This window comes from Malus sylvestris, chromosome 10, assembly GCF_916048215.2.
Source record: "Malus sylvestris chromosome 10, drMalSylv7.2, whole genome shotgun sequence".
Classification (NCBI taxonomy): domain Eukaryota; kingdom Viridiplantae; phylum Streptophyta; class Magnoliopsida; order Rosales; family Rosaceae; genus Malus; species Malus sylvestris.
In genome coordinates this window covers 17,954,718-17,968,106 of record NC_062269.1, presented here as the reverse complement: position 1 = coordinate 17,968,106, position 13,389 = coordinate 17,954,718, and the positions used below count along the sequence as shown (strand labels likewise).

The window sequence follows — 13,389 nt, the reverse complement described above, 5'->3', positions numbered from 1 at the left end:
TTCATCCAAATCAATGCAAAAATGCAGCAGAGGATGCAATGCAATTCATGAGCCAACATGGAATGGCAGATTATAATTAAAACAGCACTCTTTAGTGCAGTAAAAAGAACCCAGGTACAAGTTCTACTATAGGTAATGTCTAATGCCCTATTAAAACAGATACATGCTTCAATTTCTTGTAGCCCTTCCTCACCCAGACAATGTACGTGTGGAAAACATACGCAAGCCCAAAGGTTCCCACAATAGATCCTACAATGTACTTTGCTGCCATTTTCCAACTGCAATAATAAAGAACACAACAATAAGGAAAATGTGCCTTAGCTTAACAAGATTTAATAGACAAAGCATAGGACGAGCAGATTCGAACATGTTCAATTTGCAGAGGAGGATGTTGTCTTCATAATGATATCTCTCAGATAGTATTACATGCAGATTACGTAGAAAAATGTCTTTAAAATAACAAGTTAAAAAACATACCATACTTAATCAAGACTAATACTACTGGAGCATTGTCCCGAGTTTTCGTTAAGGCTCATATCAAAAATTTCTTCAGTAAGTTCTTCCAAGTCAGCACCCTCTTTCTCTAAAGCTAAACATAAAAAGAAAAAAGGAAAAACAATTATATCTCTTAGATAGTATATGATATACCTATCCTTTATTGTTTTGAGAAAGTATTACAGAGGTTGTGCTTTGGGGTTTTGTTTATATAGAAAAATGGATGGAGAATCTGTACTACATTGAAACGTGAAAATGAGGGACGTTGTTGCTTTGTAGATTTGAGCATGTTTAAAAAGAGAGAAGGGATTAAAAAGCTACATGTTGTTCGTTGATACTATGTGGGTAGTATGAGTTTCAATCATTTCATTAAAGAAAAATTGAAATAAAAAAAAGCCTAGAGAGTTCTGAAATGAGCAAATGTTGTATAATCACTGATGAGTGAATTTTATATTATATATTTAACCCTATTCTTAGTATATTTTGGTTAATATTTTGGAAGAATTTCGATATTTTGAATTGTATTTCCAATATAGGACTTTCAACTTCCTCTGGAGCAAAACATGGTCAAATGGATGAATTTTGGAGTAATTCCAATTGGAGGATGTTCGTGAGTCACTTAGCTATCAGACTTTTCCACTGAGTGGTTATTTTCTGGCAATAGAATAAAGGAGCAGTGCGCTGTGCTGGAATAGTGACGTTTTGGGCTTAAATTGCGTTTTTGGAGCCCAAGATGACCTCGGATGGGTTTGTGTCTTTCTGAAGATATGTTCAGAACGTCCTGATCTTCAAAACAACCTACGTCCTGATCTTCAAAACAACCTATTATGGGCCAGATTTGGAGGATATTTGAGGCTAAAACGTGGCTGGACAGTTTCTGTGCAGATTGTCCTAGTTTAATTAAAACTCTATTTTCTAAGTTATATTATTATTATTTAGTTTCCTAGTTGGAAAAAGAGACCTATGTCTTAGGGTTTGGGCGATGGCTTAGCAAATATATGGCTTTGCCGTTCTTAGTTTTTGGCTACGCTTTCTTTTATGAAACTTTGGAGATAGAGAGAATTGCTAGGGTTCTCAAAGATTTTCTACTTCAAGGTGTTTTCATTCCTTTTCTTCTTCATAATATTTTCTTTGATTTTTATTAATATGCGTAACTAATTTCTTTTGCTAGGGTTAGGCCATGAACCTTAGCATAAATATATAATTTTATTAACTTGCTTATGAATAGATGCATGCTTGCTTTGAATTATTAATCACCGCGATTAAAACTATCTATATATTTGAATGATTGATCACCATTAGGATATTTAGACAAGTAATTTGATGTAATTTTTGTTAGAACATCACCCTGAAATTGAGGATGGCTTCTTGTGATTGGTAATTGTAAGTTCACTTAAGGTGAACATTACGCTCTTAAGGGTTGCAGAGGGTTTTCACGAAACTTAATGAGTCTTGCATGTTAAAAAATTTGATCTGAACATCACAGACGGATTGCATGTTAGATATACGTTTTCACTTGAACATCACAAGGAAAATATGCATTAGGAAAACCTAACCTTCAAAGCATGTATGCGGAAATTCATAAGTAATTGATAGAATTGCATAAGATTGTGACGGTGACGACTAAACCCTAGATTTCTCTAAATTGCTAATTTTAAAAACGTTTTTCTTCTTTGCTGCCATTATTTCCCAACTTTCAGATTTCTTTTATTGTTAATTTAATCTATTTAAATTCATAAATCTCAAATCTTTGATAAAATCTGTTTTAATAATAAATTAAGAGTTAGTTTAATTACAAATTAGTCAAACAATCTTTGGGGACAACGACCTTGCATGAGCATCTTTACTACAATTACCTTGTATTCTTGCAAGTATTTTCAGTGATTTTAACTGTAACATCCCACATCGCCCAGGGGAGTGGATCCTGTAAGCCTTGTATATATATTCTCATTTCTACCTAGCATGAGGCTTTTTGGGAGCTCACTGACTTCGGGTTCCATCGGAACTCCGAAGTTAAGCGAGTTCGCGCGAGAGCAATCCCATGATGGGTGACCCCCTGGGAAGTTCTCGTGTGAGTTCCCAGAAGCAAAACCGTGAGGGCGTCGCCCAAGGGAGTGGATCTTGTAAGCCTTATATGTATATTCTCATCTCTACCTAGCACAAGGCCTTTTAGGAGCTTACTAGCTTCGGGTTCCATTGGAACTCCGAAGTTAAGCGAGTTCGCGCAATAGCAATCCCATGATGGGTGACCCACTGGGAAGTTCTCGTGTGAGTTCCTAGAAACAAAACTGTGAGGGTGTGGTCGGGGCCCAAAGCAGACAATATCATGCTACGGTGGAGTCGAGCCCGGGATGTGGTGGGGGCCCGCATCGGGAAGTGACATTAACCCTATTTGCGCAGTTACTAAAAATCCTAGCAATCACTATTATCATAAGGAAGATGTTTGAGTATGAAATTGTATATCCTTTGCATAAACCTTGGAATTGCATTGGCATGGCTATTACACACACTACACTTCACGGATGATTGAAAGGTTTTTGCTAACACTTGGAATATGGTTGATTCACTTGCTTTATGCTTACCGAACTTCTTGGTTATTATGTACTCTTGATTGAGATTCTTTGAGGGTTATCAAGGAGGAAACTAACGTTCTCCATGCTATTACTTTTTCATGTTTTTCTTTCTTTTACTCGTGGACTAACAAAATATAAGTTTGGGCGTACTTGTTGAACGTATATTTTGCTATTATTTTGACCCGAAAGCTATATTTGTTTTGTGATATGTTGAATTTAAATGAAATAAATTACATGATTTGTGTTTTTACAGTTGGACTAATGAGTTTGGAAAAACCATGTTAATTTCTTAATTTTATTATAATCAGGTGGTATGTTTAATTGCATATGCCTTTTGATTGAAGTGTAGACTTATGCAATATGCATGTACACATTGGGATTTAGAAAATGCTTAAATTTGCTTTACTTCAAATAATTGAATTTACGGCTTGAATTTCATTGTATTGCATAATAGACAATATATACAAGATACAATCCTTGTTCTATAAGGAAACAATGAAGGACACACACATATCCTTCCTAATAAAGGACTTTAATATTTACAATATATTTACATGCTTTTTTTAATACCACTCACGGCAACACTCCCCCTCAAGTTGGAGCATAGATATCACACATGCCCAACTTGACAAATGAGTCACCAAAATATCTACTAGACACGGCATGAGTGAGGATATCCGCAAGCTGCTCTTCCGAGTTCACAAACGGTATTGAAACAATTTTCTTCTCTAGCTTCTCCTTAATAAAATGACGATCAACCTCCACATGCTTTGTTCTGTCATGTTGTACCAGGTTCTCTGCAATCTCCCGTGTAGATTTATTATCACAAAACAAACTTGTCCCTTTTTTTTCTTTGATACCTAGACCACCAAGTAACTTACGTAACCAAAGGACTTCACATATTCCATGTGCCATACCTCTGAATTCGGCCTCAGCTGACGATCTTGATACCACGTTTTGCTTTTTGCTCCTCCAAGTAACTAGATTTCCACCAACAAATGTAAAGTACCCAGAAGTAGAGCATCTATCAGTTACATCACCTGCCCAATCAGCATTAGTAAATCCTTCAATCCTCAGATGACCAGAATTTTTATACAAAGTTCCTTTTCCTAGAGCCGACTTCAAATAAGATAAAATCCACATAACAACTGCCATATGATCCACACTTGGCGAGTGCATAAACTGACTCATCACACTTACTGCATAGGCTATATCCGAGCGAGTATGAGCTAAGTAAATTAGTCTTCCTACTAGTCTCTGATATCTGCCTTTATCCACTGGTTCTTGATCCGGATAAATTCCCAAGTAATGTTTCTCCACAATGGGAGTATCCACAGGTTTACACCCAAGCATCCATGTTTCCTTCAATAAATCCAGAACATATTTCTGTTGAGACAAGAAAATACCTCTGGACGAACGAGCAACTTCCACACCAAGGAGATACTTCAAATCACCTAAACTCTTCATCTCAAACTCGGTAGAAAGGTTCTTCTCCAGTTTGACAATTTCATCTAAATCATCACCTGTTATTATCATATCATCTACATAAATAATCAAAGCTGTTACTTTACCGTTTCTCTGCTTCACAAATAAAGTATGATCAAAATGACTCTGATAATACCCATTCTTTCTCATAGCCTGAGTGAACCTCCCAAACCATGCACATGGTGACTACTTAAGCCCATAAAGAGACTTCCGCAATCGGCACACTCCCATTTTTCCGCCGTTGTTATACCCTGGAGGGAAGTCCATATACACTTCTTCCTCCAGATGTTCGTGAAGAAATGTATTTTTTACATCAAACTGTTTCAACGGCCAATTCAAATTTGCAGCTAGTGAAATAAGAACTCGTACCGTATTCATCTTAGCCACGGTAGAGAAAGTTTCCTGGTAATCAACTTTGTAAGTTTGAGTATGCCCCTTCGCCACCAACCTTGCTTTATACCTGTCAAGTGATCCATCAGCCTTGTATTTCACAGTAAAGACCCATCGGCACCCAACTAGTTTTTTTCCCTTTGGCAGCTCAACTATTTCCCAAGTATTATTTTTCTGCAAGGCCCTCATCTCTTCATCCATTGCTTCGGTCCATTCTGGACTCTTCAAAGCGTCTTCTACCCGAGTTGGTACTTGACTTGAATCCACATTATTCACCCACGCTTGACGTTCGGATGACAGACTTTCACAGGACATGTAATGGGCTATAGGATACTGCACTTCCTTCTAGAGAGAACCTGTCAGGAGGTACACCACTATTTTGCCTTGGTGGCAATTTATATGTACTTATAATATCATTAGTTACATGAGTATCACTAGTGCTTACCTTAGGGATATCCAGAGAAGATGCATTGGACGATGACACTGTTAAGCTAGAGAGAGGGGGGGAAGCTTCGGCAATAGTTGGCTGGTCACCAATGCACTCCCCTTCAGTAGCACCAATACACGGGCTAGAAGTCTCTTCTTCGGTGGGAAGTTGTGGGATACTTGGAGCAGGTTCGGTAGGAGGAGATTAAGCATCATCACTTGCATCACTTGGCACACCATGCACTCCCCCTGAAGATGTTTCCTCTTGTACATCCGACCATTCGAGAACACCATCAAGATCACAACAAGAACTCTCCCCCTTATGATCGAAAGGTGGTGATATGGGAGTATAAAAATATTCTGACTCAGAAAAGGTCACATCCATGGTGATATACAGGTGACGAGTGGCAGGATGGTAACACTTGTAACCTTTCTGGTAGATGCAAAACCCACAAAGACACACCAAAGAGCACAAGGATCCAATTTACTACGATGAATCTTGTGAATATGAACATATGCCACGTATCCAAACACTCGAGGAGTGAGTGTATTGGTAGAAACAACCGGAACATGCTCCGTCAACACTTGGAGCGGAGTACGAAATTTGACAACCCGGGATGGCATGCAATTAATAACATACACGACATAGATGATGGCGTCCAACCAAAAACTCTTGGGAACTGACCCACCAATAAGCAGTGCACAAGCAGCTTCTAAGAGTTAACATATTCTCCCCCATTATCAGTACGAAGAACTTTAATAATGGAGGAATATTGAATAGCCACCATCTGAGAGAAATATCGAATAATTGCACTTACATCACTTTTATGTTTCAACAAATACACCCATGTCATACGAGTGCAATCATCAACAAATGTAACAAACCACTTAACTCCTGAAAATGTATTAACGGGTGAAGGCCCCCAAACATCTGAATGCACAAGCTCAAACGAAAGCAATCTTTTATTCATACTAAAAGGAAACGAAGCACGATGGCTCTTAGCAAGAATACATACTTCACAATGCAAGTCTGATTCCCTTATTTCATGAAACATACTAGGCAACATAAGCCTTAAATAACCAAAAGAAACATGTCCTAACCGATGATGTAACAACCAAACTTCTTGCAGATTACTAGTACGGGATGCTCGAACTACATTAGCTCTGCCAGGAACGACGTCATCCACATAGTAAAACCCATCTCTCTTAGTGCCACGCCCAATTATCTCCTTGGTCTAAATATCCTAAAGCAAACAAAAAAAAATGGATACATAAGTGCAACACAATCCAATTGCTCAGTAACTTAGGGAATAGATAATAAATGGTGAGACAATGATGGAACAAGCAAACAGTGGTAGAGAGAAAGAGATGGAGTAAGGTCCACTGTGCCAGCTTCAGTCACCACGGCAGTGATGCCATTTGCCGTGGCAACACACTTTTGATGTGTCGTTGTCATATACTTAAATAACCTTTTATCAAACGTCATATGATCAGTTGCTCCAGAGTCCAGAATCCAACCTTTATGTTGTTCAGTACCAGAGGCTAAAAGAACACGCCCATCAGTACCTGTATTGGATGAAGACTCACTGGATTGAGTCGGGTCAACAAGGCTTAACTTGGATCCCCCTGAGTAGACACGGCATTTTTGTTTCCAGTTGTTGCGGCAGCCATAGGTGGACGCCTTCCACTAGCTCCACTAGAAGCACGCTCTTTAGCACGCAACTTCTTCTTCAATTCCAGAAACCATTCAGGTACTCCATATGACGAGTTTGCCAACAAAAAGTACACTTCAAATCATCCTTATTCTCTCGAGTGAAAGGGCGAGAATTGGGTGATGAAGATGGACCATAGGGTCGGCCAGAAGAAGAAGGTTGTGACATCATAGCCACGGGAAGGGTTCCTCCTTGGTTCCCAGCGGCACTACCTCTCATCATAGTAGCATGGCGTTGAGCTTCCCGCCTAACTACTGAAAACACTTCCTCCAATGATGGTAAAGGCGGAGTTCTCAGAATATCACTACGGACCTTGTCAAACACATCATCGAGGCCTGCTAAAAAAGCATACACGCGGTCTAGTTGAACTTCTTCCCGAAGTGTCTTCAAGTCAAGAGCACACTCTATCTTGATTGGTCTTCTTTGATCAAGTTCTTACCATACAACTTTAAGATCAGCATAGTATACACTAATAGGCCGCCCTTCTTGGCGAAGTTGGAATGACTTCACTTTCAATTCATAAATCTGAGAGATATCAGATCCATCATAATACGTCCTGGCAACTTCTTCCCACACTTCTTTAGCAGTACGAAGATGAATGAAAAAACCCATGATAGTAGGATCCATGGAGTTAATCAACCATCCTTTCACAATTGCATTCCCAGTCTCCCAAGCATCATTTTCAGCACTGTCTTCATTGGGCTCCTTAATACTCCCTGTCACAAACCCTTTTGGACCAAAAAGGGTAATTTGATGCATTGAGTTTTACGGTATTTAGTACGTTTGAAGCATCACTTTGAATAACCACAGGATTGACAACTAACCCGTGGGTAGAGCCAAATGCCCTACCCTCCAATTTCAGCACAGCCTCTCCTTTGTCACTTGCCATTAATCACAATACACACCACACACACGGTACGCAGTAGAAAACACACGGTTTTGCTGCAGGGATGCAATGACAAACCCTGAAATCCGATGTGGTCATTGTCTCTTACAGTAGCCTAGACTTGCTGCAAAAACGCAGCAAAGATCACAGATGTATGAGGGGCTTTCTCGGGGTTTTCTTGCTTTTACTGTAGCAGCGGCACGGTGGGAATTTTTTAGGGTTACGCTTGGCTCTAATACCAAATTGAATTTACAGCTTGAATTTCATTGTATTGCATAATAGACAATATATACAAGATACAATCCGTGTTCTATAAGGAAACAATAAAGGACACACACATATCCTTCCTAATAAAGGATTTTAATATTTACAATATATTTACATGCCTTTTTTAATACCACTCACAGCTAGGGATGGCAACGGTTCGGTTTGGGGACTGAAATGCTATATCCATTCCCATAACCACACAAATTAACCATATTCATAACCACTAATTAACCATCGGGTATAATCCATAACCATACCCACCGGGTAACGGATTCCCCATCAGTTAACGAGTATATCCATCAAAAAATATATTCGTTCAATTAAGACATCATAAGTTAGTGGATATTAATTTCGTTATTAAACATTTGATGTATAAAATGATCCAATGAATGGATCTTGTTGAGTATAAAAATTAAAACACTAATGATGTTGCCTTGTCTTTGATATCTCCCATAAGCACCATTGAGTTTGCATTGATTTTGATTCAAAACTTTACTTTCCTACACAACTTTTGTATTTTTCAGGTAATGGTTCAAAGAATAATGAATATACAAATACATATATATATATATACACACACACACATACATACAAACATACATACATACATACATACATACATACATATATATATATATATTATACAATTTATTATATATAAATTATATTGTTTACTATTCGGGTCAGATTCGGTTACGGATATGGTTTAGGAACCCCTATAACCATATCCAAAATCATAACCGAATAATATAAACGGTTTTTCCTCGTATTCAAATTATATCCAAACTTTCATACCCAAATATGTTCCATTCGATCCGTTATCCACGGTTATCGGGTTTTAACGGTTAGAATTATCATCCCTACTCATAGCAACACAAATCTCTTTGTAGGTTACTCAATGGAATAAAATTGTGATGATCTAGCACGTGACTTTTACAACTCTCACAAGGGGCTTAATCTTTGTCCTGCATTTGAACAGACAAAGAAACCAAAGTCTTGCTTTTCTCTCTCCCATTTCCCAGGCACAGCCGACATACTTTGTCAAATAGAAGGATGGAGAATCAACTTTCCAATCTCATCTTCAATTCATGGGTTTTCAACGAGAGCATGAATCAGGCATCTGTGGCTTTTCATTTCATTAATTTCAGTGGAGATTAATCATTTCCAGAGTCCGCTGCAAATCAAATGGAGAGTCGAAGAAGTTAATTGGGACGATATGGCTGCAGCGAGTAAACCCAAGAGGCACAAAAGTATGCATTTCTTCATTGAGAAATCAATGATGGTGTGTAAATGCACAAAGTGGCTATCAAGGAATTCAATAGTCCTCTTTTCGTTTGCTGTTAGTAATAAATTTGCGTTAAGTTTTCGTCGGTTAGGGAAAAGGATATAAGGAAGAACAAAGGGGGAAGACAAAGAAACAAAATAAAACAGCTGGAGTTTGTTTTGGCATTATTCTATCAATAATTAGGCTGCTGGAGAAATGAAAGAGAAGACAAATAAGAAGAAGGAAGATGATCATTTATTGGAGAATACAAAGCCACCCACCAGACGCACTGCTTTCACAAGGTTACAACAAGCTTGGTGCGGCAGAGAGCAAGGGGACTTTTCAGGAGTTTTTCTGAATTTAATTTTCTTCTTAATTTTATGAATTCAATAATATTTCCGCTTATGTTTCAAAACTAATTTCTTTTCGTTAGGGCTACGAAGTTGCCTAGCGATGAGTGCTTCATTTCTTAGTTTATTTATTATTGAAATTTCATTCACTTTGAGTATCATTTTACTGTGCTTATGTGCTTAGTTTTGATCTTGGTGATTGGCCACCACTTTGGTTGAAATTGAGTGTATTTGATGATAATTATTACAATTGTCATGTTGTTAATTCGGTTTTAGCATCATGCAAATGATACCGTGAATTACTTGATTTAAATGTCATACACTAGGTTTCATGCGGTGTCACATTCTGGCCCGGGGCGGATCACTTTCCGGGCCCGCTCCATCACCGTAGCACAATATTGTCCGCTTTGGGCTTACCATTCCCTCACGGTTTTGTTTTTGGGAACTCACGAGCAACTTTCCAGTGGGTCACCCATCCTAGGAGTGCTCTGGCCTCCTTCTCGCTTAACTTCGGAGTTCGTATGAAACCCGAAACCAGTGAGCTCCCAAAAGGCCTCGTGTTAGGTAGGGATGAGAATATACATTTAAGGATCACTCCCCTGGGCGATGTGGGATGTTACATGCGGCCCCTTAGTTCCTAAATCATTAATGAACTCATATGTTCCTAAATCGTTAATGAACTCGTATGTGTTTATTAATCTAGATGTCATAGATTGTTAGCCTATATGAGTATACTTAGTAGTCTGGATGTCATAGATACTACATGAATTAGAGGAACTAAACCATCAAGTTGGATGCTTATTCATTAATAATAAACTGTGGAATTGAGTTTGATTGGTTATGGTGAATCAGATACTCTAGTGCCCTTCACAATCGAATTATAATTTTTTTTCTAGTTGTTCGTCATTCTCAATCACTTGTTAATCTCATTTCCTTTTTATTTACAATTCCAATTTCATAAATGTTTCTCTAATCATCAATCGTTCAATTTCAATGGGAAATTCAAGTGCAATTTAAATTAAGTTAGATAATCTCTACTAATTAATAAAACCCTCTTTGTCAACCAAAAGAGGGTAAAAAGACAACTTAGTCTTCTATCACACAAAATAAAGATGGGCAATAATGTAATTTCACAGGTTCAAATTTTACTGCTTTTTATTGAAGCCTCACCAACAGGTGATTAAAAAATCTCTAATATTTAAAATTAAAAATTAAAAAAAAAAAACCAAAAACAAAAACCTCTCACTCCCCCCTCTCTCCTTCTCATTTTCTAACAAAATGTGTTCATATACACAAAATGTGTAGGCAAATGCTAGTTAGAATTATATCAATCTTAGTTGGAACAATCTTGTGCTTGCTTATTACATTATAATACAATTCATACACTTGCAAGCATTAAAATTTGAACTTAATTGGGTTGATTTTGGTTAATCTAATTTTGTCAACAATAGGCAAGGCCTTAAGGATGAGCAGGTTTGCTGAGGTAGAGTCTTGATAGGACTGAGCCTCCTCGGCATTTCCAAAAACATTCCAACCTATCTTTTCTTAACTGAAACTTAACCCTGATCCAGTCTTGGCTTCCCATTTGAATCAGGATTTTGAACCTAGACTTAAGTTCTTGTCATCTGATTAAGCATGAATTCTGATCCTTTGAACAACCCCAACTTATCATAATCGACCGCCAATCTATAACAGCTTTAGTCTTTTTGGGACTCGGCTGAACCTTGCTCAAAATGTAATCTCTTTACAGTCCTTTAGTATAAGGACTCAATTGGGCTACTATTGTCTTTGACTAAAGCACGTTGTACTTACCCAACTTGTACTTTGGGCCCAAAGAATGTTTTAGATGAGCTTCGTTTTCTTTGGTTCAATTGTTCTTTATTTTGAAATGTTTGCATGCTACACAAACAACTGAGGATGTAGAATCTTGGTGTAGTTTATGGGGTGCGATGGCTTAAGTGTGTTATGTAGGAGACAAAATTTGATGTCCCTTGGTGAATCACTAAAGGACAAGTTAAAACATAGGTTCAGTTGTAAAAATGATTGGTGTCTATCTAGGTGCATATGAACCAATTACCATCAGTGTTTAAAATATTGGTTGTGGAGCCTATATAATCCTAAAAATCTTAGAGATGACACGTGAACTTTTACTCAAGAAAGACAAGATTGCCCTCATTAAATAGGCAGACTTCTCAGATACTCTCACGCGCAGCTCATCACCCCTGAAAGGTCCAAACAGCTAAATACGATTACCCACAGCTCACCTGCCCATGGCAAGGAAAAGTCAAAGCATTAAAGATAAAGATTAAGTACACAAATCCTATCTTTAATACATTCCTATTTAAAGATATTATTTCAAGATATTAGGGATATTTGCACCAATATCTTAAGATATTATTTCCTATTTAATATCTTAAGAATATTATCTCCATACACCTTGGCCAATAGGATGCCTCTATATGTAGGGTTAAACTGTAACACCATGGCTAGCTTCTCCTCCTGAAAATACCTCTATCTCTACAAAAGCTTTTGCTACCCTCAAAAGCCATAAACACTTACTCTTTTCATAGAAACTAACTTAGGCGTTAGAAATCCATAGGCCTAACACCCCCCCTCGACTTCTTCGGTGCGTGAGGCTTAGGTCTTGGATCAAAGGTGTTGATTGTTTTGCAGGTACATTTTCATCTTTCATCAAAGTAGCCAACTCAGCACCCGTCATATGGCAAAGTTTTGCAAGCGCCTCGAGTAGGCAAGGCTCCCTAAGTCTCGAAGCCTCAAAGCCAAAACTAAAACCTAAAGTGACCATGCTTCGCCGAAGCAGCTCACCCGGTTGCCCGACGGTAAAGTTTTGCAAAAGACATGGCGAAATAGCGAGGATGAAGCAAAGCAAAGAAAGTAGTTTATTAAATTTCTAGCAAATTGATAAACTGGCTCGAAGGCCAATAAAGTTCAAATAAAGCAGAACGAAAAGAAAAAGAAGAAAATTCATAAGTCTAAGAAAAAAGACTACTCATCGCCAGCCTGCATGTGCAACCACTGGTTCCTCAACTGCCACGCCTTCAGCAGCCACACCGCTCTCAGTAGCCAAAGCTTCCATCATCTCATCTTCAGTCACCCCTGCCTGGACAGAATGACCCTCAGTTGCTCCACCAAAGGTAGCCTCAAACGAGAAGTTAAGCAAATCAACTAGAGAAATGGAGTAAGTCTCGAAGTTCTTCTCAGGAAACTCATAAGGCAACGGCTTACCCTGAAGATGGTCTACATAGCCAAGCTTGGAGAAATCGACTTAATAAGGAGCAAGCTCCACTTCATGACCAACCCTCTCATTCTTCAGCCAGGCATTCTCCCCAACAAGCCCAGTGTGAGCATCCTACAGCTTATCCAATTCCTTCTTCAGGTTCTTGCTAGCAAACAGCGAACTTTGTAGATCCACTTTCTTGGACTCAAGCTTACTGGCAATATCCTTGAGACGAGCACTTCATGCATGAAGATAAGCTCATCGCTCTTGGAAAAACAAGCAGATTGTAGCTCCAAATTTACA

General features: G+C 38.4%; 1 protein-coding gene across 1 annotated transcript; it reads right to left on the bottom strand.

The window, feature by feature from the left end:
• Nucleotides 1–482: 482 nt before the first annotated feature.
• Nucleotides 483–4,703, bottom strand: LOC126584278 (uncharacterized mitochondrial protein AtMg00810-like). The gene is made up of 2 exons (XM_050248714.1): nt 3,986–4,703; nt 483–589 (listed from the first exon to the last, which is right to left on the bottom strand). The coding sequence occupies exons 1-2, from the start codon at nt 4,701–4,703 to the stop codon at nt 483–485; spliced, it is 825 nt and encodes a 274-aa protein (XP_050104671.1).
• Nucleotides 4,704–13,389: the final 8,686 nt, after the last annotated feature.

Coding starts and splice junctions, on each gene's coding strand:
- LOC126584278 (XM_050248714.1), bottom strand. CDS start 4,703: ATGAGAAAGAATGGGTATTATCAGAGTCATTTTGATCATACTTTATTT. Junction 590..3,985: donor AGCTGAGGCCGAATTCAGAG/GTATGGCACATG, acceptor TTTTATGTTTAG/CTTTAGAGAAAGAGGGTGCT.